The sequence below is a fragment of the Astatotilapia calliptera genome, chromosome 11 (assembly GCF_964374335.1).
Source record: "Astatotilapia calliptera chromosome 11, fAstCal68.1, whole genome shotgun sequence".
Classification (NCBI taxonomy): Eukaryota; Metazoa; Chordata; class Actinopteri; order Cichliformes; family Cichlidae; genus Astatotilapia; species Astatotilapia calliptera.
The window spans coordinates 32595922-32617633 of NC_137432.1; the positions used below are offsets into that span (position 1 = coordinate 32595922).

A 21712-nucleotide genomic window follows, 5' to 3' on the forward strand; every position below is an offset into this window, starting at 1 on the left:
TCATGCCTGTGAAGGTTCGTATGGACCACTGTATGGACGTCTAAGTGCAGCCCAAAATCTGAGGCTACATGGGATGCGTATGTGCCTGAAAAGTAAACTGGATGCTTGTTGTGTGTACAATACTTATGTCCTGTTGTTTATACTGTACATTGACAATCACAAAACAGAGCATCACTTCCTGTTGCTGTCAGGAGGTTGCCATTGTGTTGTCTAGTGCACATGTGTTGAACGTATTCTTCTAGAAACACCTGTGATTGTAGTATAGAAATATGTATTCACCCAATTTTTTCATATCGAGATCAAATTTGGTGAACTATAAATGTGAATTGTCTGTGAAGGTTCTCAGTCATCCAGGTCATCGTAGTCAAAGGATGAATGAGAAAAGATAAATTTGAATTAGCATCATTCCATAAAAGCAACGGTGACCTTTAAGGACTTAGTACGGTGAGACCGTCCAGAGACAATGCAACCCAGGATTTACAGCTGTGGTGCACCATCCACTTTTGCATATTGTGAACTGATGTGCATCATGAGACATACTGTTCAATAATCATGGCCAGTCAGTCTCCAGAAATAGATCCATTTATAAAGTTAATTGTCTACTTAGCAACCATACCAGAGAGACAGCTAAGTGACATTTAGCAGTGACTGACTCGTCAAGCTCATAATACCACATCTAAATCTGAATTTACATCAACCACATACTGACTACTTGATTGATTCCTGAATCATCCCCAGTAATAAAAATATATATAAAAATACTTGAAATTTAAATACTTGGGATGGGTTTTGTTCTGTTAAGTAACTTTGATGCAACGTCATTCAAACCAGACATTAAATCAATCGTCTCCTCTTTACAACACCACTACCTGCAATACATTTATTTCAGGAAAGTGAGGTAAACAACAGCTAAGAAAGAAGTCATGACCAAATGGGATAAAAGGCAGTCAGTCCCACATTGATGAGATGCGATGTGGTCCATTAAGTTAAAGTAAGCTGAGGGGATAAATCGCTGACCTTGTTGCTTTAATGAAGGTAAATCTGGGCTTTTTATTCACAATGTTACATTCTTGTTGGAGTGCATACAGAGTTTTGTTAGTGTGTTTGGTGTATGTGAATGAGAGCAATATTTTGAGTTCCAGTGGTGGAGCTGATCACCATTGTGCATAAATTTGCATGTCAATCAATGCAGCTGTTCAGCAACTAGAAGTAGCTTCTCACCGATTAGTTGATTCCTTTCATAATTAAGGGAAAATGTGTGTAAAATCACAGACGAGCCACCATCAGAGATCATTGGTGTGCTGTGGTTGATTTTTGTTTTTGGTGTAGCTGTTTTCCTTTTAACTGTTTTAGTTAGTAGCTGCTTACAAATCACAGAATCTCTGTTTGTTTGTTTATTTGTTTGTTTGTTTTTTAATATATCACAGAAGAGAAAAATGCAAAATTTTATGATGAAATCATTAAACTTCAACTATAGACACACAAATTTTGAAAGTTCATACAATTAACCTTTTGCAAGCTGCCTTGACAACGCTGACCTTTGAGTGAACGAGGCATCAAAGAGTTCAAAACTGAGAAGTCTGATGCAGATTAGTGGCTGTGCTGCATCAAGAAACAGTCATGGTTATGAAGACTGTAACAAAAAGTATATCCTTTAAATATAGTGAAGAAACTTTAGTGCCCCTGCTAGTAAGTTTAAAATGCCAGAATAAAATACACACATTAAGAAAATGAGGTGTTCGAGTGTGCTGTTGTGTCAGCAGTTAGCTCGTCAAATATTAAATGTACAGTCATATTAAAGCAAGCAAGAGCAACAAAAACTGCACAAGAAATGATTACAATTATTGCATGATGAAAGAAAATACTCAGTGCAGAGTAGGTGTAAGCACAGAGAATTTGATAATGCATGATTAATATAGCATATTAATAATTAATAATTATTAATTAAGTATATTAATCTTGAGCTGCATCGACTGTGCTGCGGTAATAGTGCCTGTTTCAAGTTACATAAATGCAAGCTTACCACAGCTGCAGTGCTGCATATCGGCCGATCTCAGTACCAGCCAACATGCGCTGATGAGGGTCCACCTGGCCCACCAAGTACAGCAGCGTTACTAAATGTACCCGTGTTTAAATGCATGAATAGTTAAGTATTTGTTTTTCAAAATAAATGGATAAATAATAACATATAATATAATAAAAATTAAAATAAAATAAAATATTAGGTGATCAACAGCCTCAAAGACTTCATTTATTGCATACTGAAAAGTACTTAATAATATAAAGATGAAAAAGAGGTCAAAACAATTCTCTCTTTAAAGTAGGTGCACAATGCGGGTATAAATGCAGTGAAAATAATTCTGTATGATTAATTGTATGATTAAAGTATATTAAGTTTGAGCTGCACTATAAATAATATAATAATTGATTGAGTGATTGATTGATCATACTTTATTCATCCCGAGGGAAATTGGGATGTGATTGGATTGTGGTAATGCCTTTGTTGAGTTGTATAAACCCAAGCATACCACAGCTGCAGTGTTTCATATCAGCTGATCTCAGTCCAGTGTCAAGTTTTAACGCATTTTTGTGAACTTGCCTTCTCTAAAACAAACCACAATTTATTTTCTTAATCATAACCAAATAGTTTTAGCGCCTGATTCTGACCAAACTATGAAAGCTAAAGTGAAAACAAAACTAAACCAAACCAAAACTCCCACAAGGGACATGATGTGGTCTCCTAGTTGACAGCTGTGTGATCTATATCATCGTCACTCCAATTTCTCCAGTCTCCAGAGCTGTGTGTAACAGCACAAACACCAAAGCCTTACCTTGTGTTTTTGTTCTAATCAACATGTTAATTGAGACTCTTTGAGGATCCTAGAAAGCTTTTCAGAGCTGGAGTGAGGGCTGTGAACAGCTGTCTGTGTTTTTCAAAAGTCAGTTTTGTTTTCTGAAAAGCAAACCCTTAGTTTGGCGCACAAAGCCGGGGCTGGAATGAATCTTACTATTCAGAACTCAGTCATTTTAAATGTGAAATGATTTTGCCCTCATCTGAATGTGGACAGGACTACAAGGCAATGTTTTGATCCACAGATGCTCTCTGATAGTTGACGTTCAGTGCTCACATTGACCTGAAAATGCTCAGTGGCTTACATTAAATTTTCATAAATGATGCACTTAATCCGTTTGACTTTTGACCTCCACCTAGATTCGCCTCCACAGCAACCCCATTGGACTGAGTCCCGAGGAAAGTTATTAATGCAGCGTGTAGCTGATGCCCGAGAAGCTAGTCGTAATGTAATGACACAGAACTGGTCCTAAATATGAGATCCTAAATTTAAGATAGCATCTAATTTACAGTTTGTTATATACATCTGAGAGAGTCTTTGTATGTGTTTACAAAACTTTGCCTTCAACTTTATGCATGTGTGTTCATAAAATCCTGTTTATTAGAGTCTGTGCAAAGTCCAGCTCTGGCAAATGGGGGGCCATTCCCTCATAAAATGCTCTTAAAATGCATTGTCTTTTATTTTGTTTCTGAGCTTTTCCACATGTTTCTAACCAAAAAGCAGAAAACTAAATCAGAAGTTTGCTGGAGCTCCATTCAGCCTATCAGATAACACATTTATTTGTTTATTTTTTAACACAGTCGCAAATAAGTTAACCCGTTTAAGCCTCACACAGCTACATTTGTATTAAGTGGGTGATATTTTTGAGGCAGGTTAAAGCACACTAACAGAACCTGCTGAGTGGTTTGGTCTTGTTTCATATAGTGTTTGTATAGGCTGGTGTGACTGAGTGATCGTCATGTGTCATACCTGCAGAAAACCTCCACGCCATCCAGCTGGTAACACTGTCCTCCATTGAAGCAATAGTTGGGCAGCATGTCACACTGCGAGCGGCAACTTCCGTTTATCATCTGGTAGCCCACACGGCATCCATTTGGTAAGGCCGCTGGAGGGGCTACCACAGGGTCTTTTGGTACTGGAGCTCTTGCACCAGGAAATGACCCCCCAGGGAAGAATGAGCCAGACCCGGGAAGCTGTGGCTTGGAACGAGCAGGAGACCCAGCAGCAAGTCGGAGATCTTCATCGGTGTCATAAGCATCAGTTGTGGTGCTGTAGGTGTACTCATCAGCAGTGGGGGATACACCGTCGTCATAGGGTGTAAGATAGTCGTAAGTATCTGGCATTGCCCAGGAGGTTGTGTCGCCACCTTGCAGCTCATGGGCCAGTGATGAAGGTGAGGCGGGGGCGAGGTCTAGGTTGCGCCCACGAGAAGAGGGGTCAAAGAAGTCCACGTGGAGGACATCAGGGTTAGAGGGGTTAGTGGCGGCTGGGGGTGGGGCAGCGGTTGTGGTGAAAAGGTGGTCCAGGTCGAACACAGCTGTGTCCTTGGCATGGATCCAAGGTGGGTCAGTGTGTGGCTGACGCTCCTCTTCATCATCATCCTCCTCCTTGCCCTCGTCAACTCCCTGTTTGCGTGGGTTGCTAGGCAACAGATGCTCCGTCTCAGCTGAGTCGGGGCTGAGCTGTGGTGGAGTAGCCACACTGGCATCTTCTACTGTGGAAACCACCGTTTCACCAAACATGCCACTACTCTGCTCCTCCTCCTCGCCGCCACGGGGGATACGGCCAGCCCTTGGGGTCACGGTGCTGACTGGCTCAGGGGTGGCTGGGCTATTTATTCCAGTTACCACAGCAAACATTTTGTTGACTTTGATTGGCCCTTCCTCTTCATTAAGCAGGGAGGTGACATTGGACGCACTATCCGGCTCAGTGACATTGATCCCAACAGCGTTTCCTGCAAAGACACGGAAAGAGGTGTAAAGTAAACAGAAGGGAATTTTGGAATAGCAAAGAATTCCCACTTTCTGAACTCTCTGGAAGACGCCACTTGCAAAATCATCCAGAGTGAAGAGGCCCAAAAGTGTAAAATAGATGATCTAAAAAAAGAAAATTCTAATATTTTTAGTTTTCAGTTCAGAGACAAGGAATGTGGTTGAGTTTGTTAATTTTTTATGTGGGTTTAAAATGTAGTAAAAAGTTTTTACTAAGTAACATTTGGTAACAGCACTACAAGCTACTTTTTGATATTTTGCATTTTAATTTCACACAATACTTGATCAGAAGCCATCTGACAGACGTCATTTTTGACCACCTTAGCTGCTTCTCTTGCACAGCCTAAGTTTCTGGTGTGATTTAACTACCAATAGCATCTCTTGAAGTCATCATTTGAAAAAAAGGTGCCTTCAAGTTAATAAGTCATAATTCCACATTAGCAGAGTGCAACCTTTTCTCTCAGCAAAATCCGCTTCACTGCAAGAAAAAACAAATGGACATCTGTATTATTTCATTTCAGTTTAATCATATGATCAACACTGCAAAAACGAAAATAAAATACAGTTCTTCTGTCAAAAGCAGGTGTAAGCAATTTAGCCATTTAGCCCCCTTTAACTCTTATTCACTCATTACTACATCTACAGCGGCCTCTATGTGAACTGCAGCCAAAGCTGTCAATCGACTCTGTTAGCATTTGAAAAGTGGCCCATGGGAAACACCGCCTTACATAAATATCACTCTGCATTATGAATATTCAAGCCATGAAGGTGATATAATTGTAAACACTGGGGTTTACCATTATGCATGAATTTCTTTTTGAAACTGTGAGCAGAGTCATGCTTCAGTACCGCTTGAATGAAAACATAGAGTTTAATGAGGTGAAAACAATTTAGCTCCCGAAAAGAGACAAATTTGCATCATTAAAAACCTTTTAACCCTCCAATTAACCTATTTCTATGAAACATAGCTGCTTTGACTTGTAGGACCTAAACTGTATGATTCTGACGCTGAGTGACTGCATTATTAACAGTGACTGAGAAATTCCATAAAATACACTTTAAAAAAAAACAATGATCAAACTATGTTAATATTCCTTTTTTGGATATGTTTGTACTGCTGACTAAAAGGTGATGATAACCTCAATTCCCCGAGGATCCCGAAAGCCCCAAACCCTCTGAGCATGTTTTGATTTTTGGATGATTTAATTCACAAATATTTGAACCACTTTGTCACAACTTCAGCAAATAACCCCATTTTTATTAGCTCATTATAAGGCTCTGTGCTCTACATGTATTCCTACACTAAGTTGTCCTTAATTAAATTATAACAAAAGAGGCCCAACAGGAAATTTGTGCTCATGGACCCCCAACAGGTTAATCCGGCTGCAGTTACCACAGATTATTAATTTAAAGCCAAAACTGCAGTTTTCAAATTTCTTTTGTTATCATCTGGACCACTGTGTACCAACATCAGAGAAAGCTGTGCTCTAAGACAGGTTAAAACAAACTCCTATTACCAGTGTAGTTCCTCTAAATTCCAATGCAACAATGGGTTTAATGACCACCATGTTATACGTTATATGCAGCATACCTGCTTAGAGTAGAGATGGACCAATCCGATATTACATATCGCTATCGGTCCGATACTGACGTAAATTACTGGATCGGATATTGGAGAGAAATAAAAAATGTAATCCGATCCATTAAATATCAAAAAAGCACCTCACAAAACTTGCAACATGGCGTAACTCGGCTCATAACCATAGCACGTCAGAGCAGTGTGCTCACGTGATAGAGCGGCTGTGTGTATTTGTAGCCTCCCTACCAAACCGGCATTTCATCTCCGAGGAAGTTATCCCAGAGAGAAGTAAAGCAAGTGTGTAAGTTCATCTCTGAATGTTTGTAAAGCATTCCAGCGTTAAGCTTAACAACCGATTTATGGAGCGCCTCTTCTCTCTCCTTCCCTCTCCTGTTGCTACTTCAATCATGAAACTGATCAATGATCAGCTGATCGGCTTTTCTGTCGCAAGTCCATCTCTCTTCTTTGTTTTTGGCCCACTTTGCACCAGAAAGAGGAAACCAGCGGCTGAACAGCAGCAGCACGTTTAACCTTGATAAGCTATTGTTAGAATGTATTTAATATTACTTTCTACACCAGGATCCTTTTCTATGCAGCTGACAACTGGTAACTGTGCAGGGGCGGATCTAGCAAAGTTTAGCCAGGGGGGCCGATAGGGTATGAACAGGGAAAAGGGGGGCACAAAGACATACTTTTCTTTCTTATTCTCATTTAAAATGTCTAGCTTTTAATAAATAATTATCTGAATCTTACACCCAAAGTTTTAATCTGATGTAAAATATATAGAAGTCCATTACTGTATATAGTAACTGTTAAGTCTAATAAACCCTAGTAAGCTATAGTACTTTTTCCTTTGGGAAGATACCATCTGTGCAGTCTGCAATTCTGTTGAAGAAAGATGTTGAATCTATTTAATTATTCTTGAAAAATAATTTATTTCTCTGTATTTTTTTTTCCACACTGCATCAAATTAAAGTTGATTACGTTGATTAAGCATCATGAGGTGGAGGGTGGGGGGTGGTTCCCTATTTTTTTTTTTTTTGCTGGGAGTTTGAAACCCTATTAGTTAGGTTGCTTAATATTTCTGTTAAATACTCTTTAAAATACCAGAATAGGAAGGATGGTGTAGGTTTAAGTTTATTAGATTGATCATTTTAGCTGAACTATGAAATATTTTGGGTGCAGTGTATTTTTTACATACAGGTATAACAGAATAGCTTTAGTGTTGTTGATTATTTAAACTTGAGTATGAACTTATACAAAATGCAGCAAGATATTAAAAAAACAGTTTTATTGATTAAAAAACACTATATCGGATTCATATCGGTATCGGCAGATATCCAAATTTATGATATCGGTATCGGTATCGGACATAAAAAAGTGGTATCGTGCCATCTCTACCTTAGAGATTTTTACATCTGACAATCAGAAAGCTTTTAAGGTAGTTAAATAACCTTGATGAGATGAACTGTGCTGATAAAAAAGCCAAATCAACATCCAAAAGGTGGAAACTATCTTTTTCGCCTCATGCAGTAACTTTGCCTTAAATAAAGCTCCCCTTTATGACCTGGCTTGTGAAACAGCCTTAGCTAATAAAAAATTGTGTGCATCCAGAAATAGAAGAAAAATGCTGATCCCAAATAAGCCGTGACATCAGAACTATTACTATGAAATATTAAACCATCAAGGGACTGAAACAGGGGTTGGGAACAGATCACCGAAAACATCACCATCTTTTTGTATGTGACCTGGCCCTGTAAGCAAAGCAGCACAAAGTGAATGCTTATTTATGGGTATCTAACACCAATGTACTCTGCCTATCACCAGGAAGAGGCTTAAAATCAGATCATGGGAACACAAATATTGGCAACGTAACAAGAAAAACTGAAGGAAATGCAACATCTGTTGTTAATTAACTACATACATATTCAATAATGATTCAGCTGGTCCTGTTTGCGCTTTCCAGAGAATTTAAGTTTCACAAACCAGTGATCCACACAGTGACTTCACACGCGGAGCTTATTTGTCATTACAGAACGAACAGAGTGGGCTCAAGGAGGCTGGCTAGTAAAACAAATCAAAACGAGGCATGATTGGCTGTATCCTTATCCTTTGGTCGATTACTTCATCCGAGGGTGGCTTGTTGAGTCATGCAGAAAGCTGCTTTGCTGCCGCTCCCTCTTTGGATTAAAAGAATAATTCACTAATGTCTCTGAATGGTGAGGAGCTGGGATTAGGGATTACAGGACTAGAGAATGGAAGGGATTTGGGGGTGCCCTGCAGGGGGGAGGTGATGATCTTGGGGAGACTCAGACAAGACAATGTCTCGACAGCTGTAAGAAAACTGTAACCTAAATTTGTAGTGCAACATGCCATTTATACCGTAAATCATAATGAAACATTGCACTTCATTTTCAGAATGAGTATGTGCCAGTTCTTTCCAGTAAACCAATCACAGAGAACCTCCCAACTGATCTCAAACATAGAAGTAATGTTCTCGACATGACTCTTACCGACTGACACGTTCAGCCGTCAGTTGGTAAATAGTGGAATTTTTTTCACTAACGTCTCTGCTACTATATCTCCTGCTAGTTTTGCTATAAGCCACTAATTGATAATGAAGTGTTTTAATAGAAATTTACATTGGAAAACTGTTTCTTTTAGGCAGGTAGTAGTTTTATTCGGAGGAAAAAAAGATAAATGAATAATGATAAATAAATAAAATGGCTCTTCAGTCTCTTTTGGCAGAGACACAAGTCATATCAGGCTGTGACTCAGACTAAATTTGTTACGGCGATGGTTTGATTTAGTACTCTAGTTTATTACATTTTCCTAGATCCAACTTTCTGCTCAAATGCAATAGTAATGGTTCCAGTCAAAAATATTTTTCCATGTTAAGACGATAAGATTTCCTAATTAACTGACTACTGTATCAGAGACCAAGGCCTAGTCAGCTCCAATAGAAAAGAAAACATTATGCACAATGAGTTTTTAATAAGCACAAGATATTAAAAAGGTCTTCTGCATGACATATTTATCTGAAGAGAGATCATATCTGCTTTATAAGAAAAGATCGTATCAGCCTGGAGTTTAATATTAATATTGAGTCTGACTGCAATATTCACCATTTATTATCTGCACTCATAAAAAGGACTGACATCACATTTATGTAACCTGTTTTGGGCATGCACTAATTCAAGTCACCAAAGTTGAGTCACCAATGATCCCCACACAGTGAATAAATGCACTGTTGGTCCTGTAAGGAGCTTTGGCTAACAGCCTCCTCCAAAAAGCATATGTGAGGATATCTGCGAGGATCTTTGCTGACTGCTGTTAATCTCAGATGGTGAGGCTGTGGGCATTTTAATCTCTAAACGTTTTCCTGAACACTCGGTGTTATCTCCACTTACACAGCGAGAAGTTCGTTAAATCTCATTGCCACCAAAATTTTATGACTATGACGAGATGTCTGACCAAAACAAACACACGCCCTTAGATAGTCAGAAGCTGCAATCTAATAGTGGCGTCACTTCACAAGTGCAGAAAAAAAAGAAACATCTGGCTACTGAATATTTTGGTAGAGAAAAAGATTAAAATATCTGAAAATTGTAACTGCCCAAATGACATGTTTAATTATTGAAAAATTACCACAAAATTACAAATAATGAGCCTTGAATATGATAAATAAATAAAAAAATTAATAAAATATGAAAACTGTAGAGATAGACTGGCAAATTTATGATTTATAATTAAAAATATCACATCAGCACACATAAGTATAGGACCATAATTCACCTGACTATGTCACTTCAAGTTTAAAGCTGCAATATCATGAGATTGGGGCCTGTTGTATGTAAGTTCAGTGTGCGGTCTTATCATGCTTCTGGGATCGTGAAAACCTGCAGATACTCCCTCAGACTCACAATTATATTCACTGTATAGTAAACAAGATCACACAGTATGTTCAAAGACGCAATACACTGCACTAAAACAAACTAATCCAAATAAGCGCACGTGCGTAAGGCTCCTTCCAAGCGGTCCTGTCATCATTAGGCAGTAGGCTGTCACATCAGCTGCAAGGTATTTGACAGGTGGAAGCCTTCAGTTTATTCAAAGATTCTTTTCTGGCGCTGCAACATTGAGCTGCATCTTTGAAGCTGCGGTCATTCTGGGGCTAATCCCTCCAGCAGTCCCTCAATGTACTGCTGTTTAACACATCAACTGAGCAGCCAGGGGATAATATGCCAAAACCACAATCTCTCTATTGCTCCCTCACACACATTAAAGAAATGGGCTTCACAGTAACTACACAAAAACATTTTACATGCCTAATATTTGATGCTCACTAGAAAATTAGGATTTAAGATGCGTGCATAAACACACTGCCTTTCGTTTGCTTCCCATATCTCGTGCTCTTTGTCTACACACACCTGATGGGAATAGACTCACCGCATGACAGCTTGTGCACAATATCTGAGACAGACAGACAGTATTCGACATAACATACTCCTCCTTTAGCTGCTGCAACAAACCTGATGAATACAAACCGTACAGGCTGAGAAGCAGACAGTAATGGCTACAGCACAACCGTAGATAATGACAGCAGGGTGATGGTGAGAGATGATGACAAGGGAAGAGAAGTAACACAGTGACAGAGGGAGGGGGGGGGGGGGGAGCTCAAAGAAAAACTAAGGGAGGGGGTGACAGTGTGAGGGATGGAGTGAGATGGTGAAAAAGCCAAAGTAAGAGTGACAAAGAGAGAGAGAGAGGAGGATACTTTCATGGTCTATGAAATACTCTTGGAGTTTTACTCTCACTATGTCTGTCAGTAGCCAAAGTGAAAAAAGTACACTGCAAAGATCTCCTATCCACTCTGTACTGTCAGCTGTCAGTCACCTTAAATCTAACACTGTTTCTGCTGGATAATATTACAGTATGCTTCTGGTTCAACAGGCAGTGCTTAAAGACCACTGGTGTGTGCATGCTTGACAGCATTTGCAATTGGTACCATTCAACTTACACAAAATTGCATTAAGTCTCCAAGAGGTTGAACTACTATGATCAGATCAGATCCAGAGTCTGTGACGTGTTTTGGAAGAATATGTACACTTTAGTTTCTAGTTCCACATTTAATATTCAGCTGTAGTCAACTGTACTATCAGTGCTTTGCAGTATCATAGGTACACAGGTCTCCACAAACATGTTGAATTAGCAGGGTGATTTGTCGTAGGCTTTCACCGACAGTAATTGCAAGGAGTCGTGACAGGCATGACCGAGCCTTTAGGACAAACATCTCTAATGACTTGTCACTTTGTTACCATACGGGATGTAAAACAGCACTGACATAATTCTGTTGTGAGATATGAGTAATGACAGGACATTACGGAAACTGGATCTTAACATTGCTTCATTCTTGGCAGCTGTTTATAAGCCAGAAAAGCGTCATTCTGAATAAAAATGGAGGATGGGTGGAGCACAAAAATTACCGAAGCTGAGGCTGGCGTCGTGCCAGTCTCAAAAATTTTGGAGCTTGTCATTTGACAGTTTTTAGTGGAATAGAATAGAATAGATCTTTTTCCGTCACTGTTATAAGCACAATGAAACACAGTATAAGTCTGATTTGTAGGATTCAAAGAAAGAAATGAGTTTGGTTAGTTAACATTTTGTTATATGACAGTTTTTCTTATATTCTCAGTTCTTTGCACAAAGTAGATTTGTAATCAGCTCTCCTCACAATCTTTTGGGGTAACTTTACACAGATCTCATGTAGCCAGTATGCCGATATCCACTAAGCGACTCTACAAGAGCCAAACCTCTAACTTAAAGCCTGTTCTCTACTCTGCACAGTGAACTTTTCACCAGCAGTTTGCATCTCTAAAGCTTGAAATCAATGTGGATGTGCACTCGCTTTACTGACAGCTGATGCACTTTACTGACTGACTCTGCATTATTCAGAATAAGCATTTTTTTTCTTACATCTTTACATATGCAATGTTGTGCAACCCGCCTACAGTAATTAAAAAATGAGTAAGGCACAGCCACAAAGTTTCTTATACTGTATCACCAATGAAAAAACACTCCAAAGAAGAGTAGAGCTGTTGCTTTAAAACTGTAGTTGCTTTAAAACTACTTGAAGACCTGTTCCTCTACACATGAAAGATAACTTTGAGCCCACATTCCAACTGCTAGACGCTGAGCACAGAAGGCTCATCTACAAGTTAGCACACTCAAACTTGTTTATGCACAATAACTTCTGCAGACAGAACTCATGCGGTCTGCTGTTTGAGACCACAGTGGTGTCAATGTGCCTCACTGTGCATCTGTGGACTGGGCTCCAGTTAAGTGCAATTGTCTTCCTTTCAATGGCTCATTAGCTTAATTGGATTAACGAGGAGGAACCGTTTGACAGACAGCTGGTTAAGGAGCTGCGTCTGTGACAGCCCGAGAAAGTAAGTTCTGCATCACATCGGTACACGGCATGTTTATCCCACAGTTGTTCTAATGAGCTGCAGGTAATGTAGAAAATTCACAATTTATACAGAATAAATATTTGCTATTCAGTGGTGGTATAAGTCACCTGAAGTACTTTAGCATTTTTAATGTGCACGATATCCACAACTAAATTAATAAATGGTATAATCAGGCTATGACTTATTGCCTTGTCTAAGACTCATACATAAGCGTTTCATTGTTTATGTTCATGCCTTCAGAACATAAGAGGAAACTTAAGAACAAAAGGACCAACGTTTATGTAAATGCTGTTACAGAGCTGTTTACCTGTGGGCTGCGATAACCCAGTCTGTGTATGTGTCATTAAAAACTCAGATCTCATTATGATTCGCCGATGATAGAAGCACAACCTCCAACAAAACTAAAAACTAAACATAGAATTTCCATAACACATCAAAGCAGCCACTAACAGTTTCATCACACAGTCAGTTCAGTAGATGTTCTATTGCTTTTAATCATGTCACTAGTGACATCTTCAGTTCTTTTATTGCACATTCAAAACTCACCATTTGTTGCTTGGACCTTTTGATGGTGTGGCTTTGCACCCTGCACTTTCTAGGATTAAGAAATGTTCAACCTCAGCTTTCACACCAAGAATAAATGGAAAGTTCTCAAAGTACACAGAAGAAATAAATTCACCCACAAATCAGCCGAGCAGGGTACATCATAGAGATCGTCAAAGGTTTAGAGCAGATACTAAAATGGACAAAAGGCCTGTTTTACAGTATCATTTTCTCAGTGAATCACACCTCTAAAATTTGGTTGACATTTGAACTTTGGTATTAAGCTGAAAGTTGTCTCATCTTATTTTTAAATCAAAAGTGAGATTCGTGAGTTCATGAGTTGATAACATGGGGATATTTATTTTTTTTTTTGCATTTTAGCAGAGACTGTTTTGGAAATTAGTTTTCAAAAGTCCAACCTTTTGCCCCTGCTCAAAATAGTTTACTCTATAATACAGTAGGGTTTGCATTAAAAAGAAGAACTTAACCGAACGGCCTTATACCCAAGTAATGCCACAAAACTGGTTAACCTAAGCTGCAAGGTTCAGTCAGAGAGCGTCAGTACAGGATTTTGGACTCTGTCAGGGTCTGAGACACACCAGTTGAGGCTCAAATGAGAAACCACCGAAATAAAAGAGCCTTTGTTTGTTTCCCTCCCACTTCAAATGAGACAATTAAACAGCATTACGCAAGATGACGCCTCACGCCGCATGTCTGTGAATCTGTTTATGGTTGTGATTTTGAGTGTGTATGTGTCTGTGCTGTCTCTCTGCCAGCACAGCCCACTGGTAATTGGGGTGGCTTCCAGCTCCCCCAGTGAAGGGTGTGGATGGTCATAATGAGAAGAGAGAGTTCGGCTTTAGTGTGTGTGTGCGTGCGCATCAGACTGATTGTTAGGGGGTGATGGCGCCTCAAGGCCAAGTGCTGTTAGCCTGTTCTGGCGAGCTGCCGACCCTCAGGCTTCGCCCTTTGTTTAACCCAGATCAGTTTGGAGAGAGGAAGCCACTAAACCACCCACAGACCTAGGGGACTCCGACTGGCCTTGACAGACTGTAAAGAAGAAGTTGATTGATAGTGACAGTTAGGGCCCGCCAGTCACTTTGGTGACCCAGAGTGGACTTTGAAGGTGAAAGGTTGGACAGTGGACAGATGACATAGAAAGGCTTGTAAGCGTCCGTTTAAGCACTGTGGTGCTAAACTGCCCATGATGCTGTTTTGGTGTGTCTACATTACAGTATTAGCTTAAAATTTGAAAGCATGTAACAGATTATCTGTAATCACTTGCTCTGCCAAGAAAAAAGAAAAGGAAAATTGGAGGCAGTGTAAGTTTATTCATCAGTCATAAAGTGCTGTGGAGTTGGGTTGGATGTGGTGGGCAGATAAAAAATATCTACGAGGGGAGGATCCTTGCAAAAAGCGCACAAAGTAGTATTTGTGTGAACTAAATAATGCAAATTGTATTGAAAAAGGGAAATCCTGAAAAAATCAGCATCTCTTTAAAACGAACTAAAGGTGAATAATTACATGGTGCTAGTGGGAAGAGAACTGTTTCTCAAATGGTATTAGTACTCCATATTCTCAGTCTTGGACTCTGTTACGTAGCTATGAGTGACTAATAGTTGAGTGACTAAAAAGTGAATATCTATTTAATTTTTACTGGATCTTCAAGCAGTCCCTTGGATCATCTTTTGTCTGTTTATGGCCCTTTACTTGACTTTCGCAAATAGAACTCATTGCATTAAAAAAAAAATCCTGTAACCTACTAAATCACACAATTTTGTTATTTTGATTGAAACTTCTCACATTTATCTGTAAATATTTTAGCCAAAATCTAATCCAAAGGTGAACAACACAAACATCTACAGAAACAAAGATTGCAAAGTAGCGTAACATAACAGGCATGTTGCTGTTAAAAGGGAATTTTTTCCCCTCTACATATAATATTTTGTGAGGGGTTTGACATACCAAAAGCATTTGAAAACCAATAGACTGAAAAATAACACAACAACTGACATGAGTTTCTAGTTTTACTAGGACAGTTCACATTTTTTGCTTTCTTGACAAAAAATGCTTTCACTTTGAATACACCCTTATCTAGGTGGAATATTTGCCATTCATTTTTCATAGTTTATTGGATTAGTCATTATGGATTAAAAAAAAAACCCACTACAAATAGTATCTTTGCCTTAAATAAAGATTCATTAAAAACACAGCAATCTAACTCCAATTTGATCATGTAGTCATGATAAAACCCGAATCTATCCCCAAAATGGTTTTCCCAAGTTGTTAAAGGCAAAAAACAGGACTTTGGTGTTTTTCTAGTAGTGACTGGATGTTATTCACAGGAATGAGATGATTCTGTGAAGGCGCTGGCACAGAAGTGACCACAGAAGAGACCAGTGAAGCCCAGTGAATGGTGATGAAACAGAGTGACTGAGAGCCTCTTTAACTCATTCTCATTGATCCCAGCTTCAAATACCTGAACCACATGAGAGCCACAGACACATTCCTCATCTCTTATCCCATTCCCACACTCGTTCTAACGAATGGGACACAAGGCCTCTTTATCTTTACTCGTGCTGCTCATTAATATCGACATAAAGCAGCGTTCTGCACTCTGCAACTGTTTTTCCTCACTCTCTCTTATTTTTCACTCATCCATTTCCTTTCCTATTCTCTCTGACCTGCCATCTCCTTACATGCTCCTAACCTCCCCACATCTTACATCATAAATATTACTCATCATGTCATCCCTTCCTCCTTCACTTTTCCTTTCATTTGTGCAATTCTTCCTCTCTATCACCGTCTCTTAATTTTCTCTGATTCACACTGATTTCTCTTTTCCAGTCTGACGCTGCCTTTTTTCCCTTCCGTCGTATAAATCCTTTCATTTCTGATTCTACAGGTGGTGGGATGGAGGAAGGATGTGTTGCCATGGATACACTCTCAGCCTCTCTAGGGTTGATGTAGTGCTCTGAACCCAACAAGAACGACATACATACACATAAAACATACACTAACACACTCATGGACAAACACACACACATGCACACTAAATAATACAACATTTGTCTGTGAAGGTTGATCTCAAAGTTTTGTGCACATTTGCTCACACATGAGCTTTTCCTCCACCTCTTTTCATTTCAGTGACAGATTTGGTACAAGTCCATATACGCATCTAAAGTTACACAGTTTGTTTTCCTCCTCTGCTGCAACAAATATGGGTTTATGAGAGCGCAACAGCACACTCAACACCCTCATCTGAAATTTGAATGCCAAATTTTTTGGTATTCATTTATGAATGGTGAGCGGGAATTTCGTACAACAAGGATATCTGCTGCATCATTTTAGGCAGTTGCATTTAGGTGCCTTGAGCAATGAGTGGATGATTTCAGTCTGCTAGTAATTTGTTACCATTGTACAAGGAGTAGCTGGATGTTGCATGTGGACCTTGTTTCTGTCACTAGTATTGAAAAATGGTCAAACACTTGAAGCAACTTGCCCTCTGCTTCCCATGGAGACTACAAAAAATGTCATTATAAAGACTGCAGCCAGATCAACCTTAACTCCCACTACAACCAGCACACTCCAACTGTCTCACTCATCCACACCCAACAAGTTTCTTATAAATTGGGGTCAAGTATTAAGTTTTGTATCTCATAGTTTAAAAGGGAGAGAGAGAATGATCAGAACGCTCCTCTACAAGGACAATTTATTTCAACGCTTGTAGAAATTTCAGGTCAAATAGCATTGTGTTCAACATATAGCATTGTGTGAATTAAGCAAAGATCACACAAAATCATTGGTACTGACAAAAGAGGCAAAAAAATGATTCAAACTGTTTTGACATTTACTAACTCAAAGTCAACTTACTCAGCTTGTAGCTGCCATTAGAATGACACAAACAGGAATTTTCTTATCTTATGTCCTTTGTCTCTACCTTTCAAACTCCTTACATATATTTCAAAAACTGAAGTGTTTTTTTTAGTGTTTTGTTTAAATGACAATGATCTGGTTAAGTTTGTTTATGTGTAAATAAAATGTGTCTTGATGGAAAGTCATCAAAGGTATGACGTCTGTGAAGGTTCTCAGTCACTCAGGTCATCGTAGTCTAAGGAGGTTGGAAAGAAAAGCGTCTGGACTTCCTTAAGTTGCTTGAAGACGTTTCACGTCTCATCTGAGAAGCTTCTTCAGTTCTAAGGTCAAACAGTGGAGGGTTCCAGACTTGAGCCCTGTAGGAGTGTCCCCCCAAGAGGGTCAAGGACCCCATACTGATCCTCTACCTAATCACATGAGCCAAGGTGTGAAAACGGGTGTAGCTCGCATTCAGCCAAGGTTTCGGGTCAACTCATTGTGAAACCTGGCCCTACCCTATCATGTGAATTCCTAAGGTCAACAGGCCCAGGATGTGAGTGGGCGTTAAGGTGTCTGGGCAGGGATCTCAAAACTGGGTTATAGATGGCAGACAGTAGGTGTCGTAAGCCACCGCCTCTGTTCAAAGATGGTCGTTCACAGTGGACATAAATGGTATGACTTTTGTTTTTTTTAATTAATGGGATAACAATAAACATCTTTCAATGGTCCAAACACGTAGCCAATCACAGCAAGAACTCCATGCAAATGCTAGATAGTCTGTTTTGGAAAGCTTGGGAAATATTTAAATATATAACTTTAGGAGTTAAATTGGGTCTGGGTTCACCAGCTTGCAGAAGACGATGAATAAACATGAAAAAACTGATGTTTTGACCCATCCATCCACCCCAGCCTACTCCCCTCATAGTTATTACAAAAGGCAAACCTGTTTATTTTGCATGAACCACAATGCTGCTGCATGCATGAATGAATCAGTCAGATGTACACAGATCAGCATTTACTGTTAGCAGGACCTATATCTATCTGGACATTGTAATATAAGACTCTGATGCTGCAGACCCTGTGCTCATTAGTGTCAGAAATACTGGATTTAAAATGTTTTTGTCATGTTACCATGACAATTTCCCAAAGCCTGAAATCAGTTTTATTAAGACTAACTCTGATTAAACAATTTATTTAATGTCCAATCACTTAATGTGCTTGATTGGTGATAAAGACTAATTGCCTGCCTGCCTTGTGTGATACTAGAGTTTACTGTCATGCAAATTTGACCGTAAACTGTGAAGCAAACATCACACAATAGGAAAAAAAAAACACTATGTAAACTATATAAACCCAGCTGCATAATTATGTCCTTTCCTTCCTGGTTGTTAGCCACGACAGGTGTGTGTGCGTCTGTGTATACGCTCACAGTGGTGTGTGATGGGCAGACTGAATGTTAATATGACAACCTGCAGTAGAGGCGGGAATGCACACAGCCAGCTAAGGAGAGCTGGTGCACGAGCATGAACTCAGTGACTCGCATCACCAAGGACACGCTCTCAGACAGGCAGTCTAGCACCTACATAACACATTAAAAACAAACACATTTTAAGAGAGATAGACAGTAGAATGCTGCTACTCTGTAGTACTGGTAACACAAAGAGACAGGTGCAAGCCTACACACAAGCGAAAAAAGATCTGATTCATCTTTCATACATTTTTCACCTTTTGCCTCACACACACACTACCTGCATAAAGACAGAAACATGTAAATTAATGTTCAAGGGTATGCAGAGTTTGAGTGCGCCAACTCAGCACTGCAAAGGAAAAAAAAAGCACACATCCTGTATCATATTGTCTTTGAGGGGGGAGAAAGGACAGAGGCACCCAATGACTGTCAAACTGCTCATGAAACTTTGTCAAGGATTTTCATGACTCTCTTTAGTCAAAAAAGAAAAGGAAAGGAAAAAAACGGCAGAGGATCAATGCCAAGGACGGTTACTGACAACAATCACACCTGTGAGTCAGAGCTGCAGCAAAAACACCTGGGCACAAGGATGATGACATAAAAGGGAAGAAAATGAAAATAGAGGGACACAGGTGAGCTTTAGCAGTTTTTATCTGTTGCAAGATTACCAGTTTCACCATATCAAAGGCAGACCGTTCTCACTCCAGCATATCAGTTTAATTCTTCTCATTATTCTGTGGCAATTTTTAAAGCTTCAAGGCTATGTAAGAATATTTTTCCCATGTTCCTCTTTGTAAACCCAACCTATGTTGGGTACTTCAAACAGTGCAGTGTTTTAGCTATGAATGCAGGTGACTATTGCGTTAATTTATATTACATACTGTACTTGTCCTGATACAAATAAACATTACACTGCAAAAAACAGACGTCAATGAACACCACCAGCCTGGAAGAAGAAATGTCAGATGTGGGCTGTAATTCACAGGTTGTGGAACAAGGAACGGCGAGTGTAGGTGGACTCTGTTAATTCTGCTGCACTTGTGGACTCACTTTCTGAGCTCTTGTTTGAAACAATAATATGAGCGACACTAAGGAGCAGCTGTTCCAAGTGCAGAGGTGGGTGGTTTATTTAAATGCGACAGCCCTGAGACTGGGCGTCTTAATAAGTATGGCAAAAATAACTCCGCTGTCACTTTGGTGATTTTGTCTACAAGAACAAATTAAGTCATCGCACCAAATGTGTGGAACTGATGCAGTAAATTTGCACGTTCAATCACACTCCAACCAGCGAAACCATTTAAACTACCATCAGTGAATAAATGTGATTACATTCAGCAGGAGTTCTGGTATCGCACTCTGCATTTATCTTCATGTTAAAGAGTTTTTCTTGCAGTATTGCTGTTGTTCAATTTTTTAAAAGCCACAACTTTTCTCAAATAAACACAAGAACCTTTAGAAATATGAGACTGACTGCCCTTCCAGAGATACCCAACAGTTTCTGAATCAATTTATAATTTCTTTACTATGCATAATGAAAACACTCAGTGGAAGTTCACATAAAATAACTCAACATACTTTGCGTTCTATTTTCATAGCTTGCTGCTCCATTTGGCTCAGTGTCTGCTTTTAAGGACATTATTCACTTGTGACCTCAATAAGCAAAATCTGACGTTTAGTTTTATTAACTTAACAAATTATGCTTGTGTCGTGATGTATCGCTGAAACTATAAGCAAACTGGTACCACTTTGCCTGGAACATACAACACACATTTTAGACTTTTTGTCCTTTTTCACTGGGCATTGCTACTTTTCGACAAATCACACACACACACTTTTGTGTAGAGGACAGTCTGTCTGCACACACACAGCAATGCCAATAAAGCCTGGACAGCAGCTGGTCGGGTCAAGCCCGTGGCCACCTGCGTATGCTAGCAGTGATCTGTGGGCAGATCCAGGTGTGAGGATATTTCAGGTAAGATTAGGATCATATAGGTTCCTAACAAACAGATTTATCTGGGATGAAACACATAATAGCCAATGACATGATAATGCTTTGTACATAAGTCATCACATGTATAACTGTAGTCATATAACGCTTCCTATACTTGGGATGCAACTTTGCATTATTTCCACACACCACCAAACAGTAAGTAAGAAAGAAAAAATGCTAAAAGTATCAAACAGTACCTTTAAAATACTGCAAAAGTGCACAACTTCAAAAGTTAACATAAAAGTTTCATAACATCCTGCTTGACTTATATCGTAAACTGTGGGCAGATTCACTTTGTGCTGAATACTACTTTAATCAAATATCCATCTGTGCCCTCATGTCAGCCACTGAAATTCAGATCTGTGGAATATCATCACTGTCGGTCACTGGGATATGTATGCTTCATAATACCAGGGGATGTTGCTTTGATATCAGCTAGCCTTAAATCAGCTGACAGGAGCAGATCGGTGTAATACTTTCAGCAGGGCTGACTCTGTGTTATAATTGGCCCCGAAATCCAACTGAAACTTTTCAAAGATTTGGTTATGTTGCAAATATGTAAGAAACTGATTTAAAATTATTTTTCCAAGACTTCGAAGAGGAAGAAAAGTTAAGACATAGCTTGGTAGCTGTTGGGTAAGATGGGGTCTAGCTGGTTGTTCTTCACTTCAGCAGGGGTTGAACAACTGCCTGTTTGAAGAGAAATGATAGACCTAGAAGTGCTGATGAAGTTTATTTTTTAAGATTTCAAATGAGACTTAAATCTTGTCCTGTTTCCATTTTCTTTCTGATCTTCTGCTAAGAGCTCTAGTGGCGTCACTGATCCAGGGTGACTGTTTAGGCCTGGGATTCTTCGGTTTATATGGAGTATGATTCTCCATAACTGAGGAGCAAGTGGTGTTTAATAAATTAGTAAGGTCCTCAGTGCTGGGATAGGGCAGGGGAGCCTGTACAGTCCAAATAT

The 21712-nt window shown here is 39.4% G+C and overlaps 1 protein-coding gene across 10 annotated transcripts in view; it reads right to left on the bottom strand.

Moving 5' to 3' along the window:
- Window positions 1–21712, bottom strand: part of cspg5a (chondroitin sulfate proteoglycan 5a) — a 59643-nt gene that overhangs the window by 33020 nt on the left and 4911 nt on the right. For all 10 annotated transcript variants that reach the window (XM_080308134.1, XM_026183823.2, XM_080308131.1 and 7 more), the window contains exon 2: window positions 3822–4806. In XM_080308134.1, the coding sequence (XP_080164260.1) occupies window positions 3822–4806 (985 nt within the window). The remainder of the gene's footprint in view (window positions 1–3821; window positions 4807–21712) is intronic.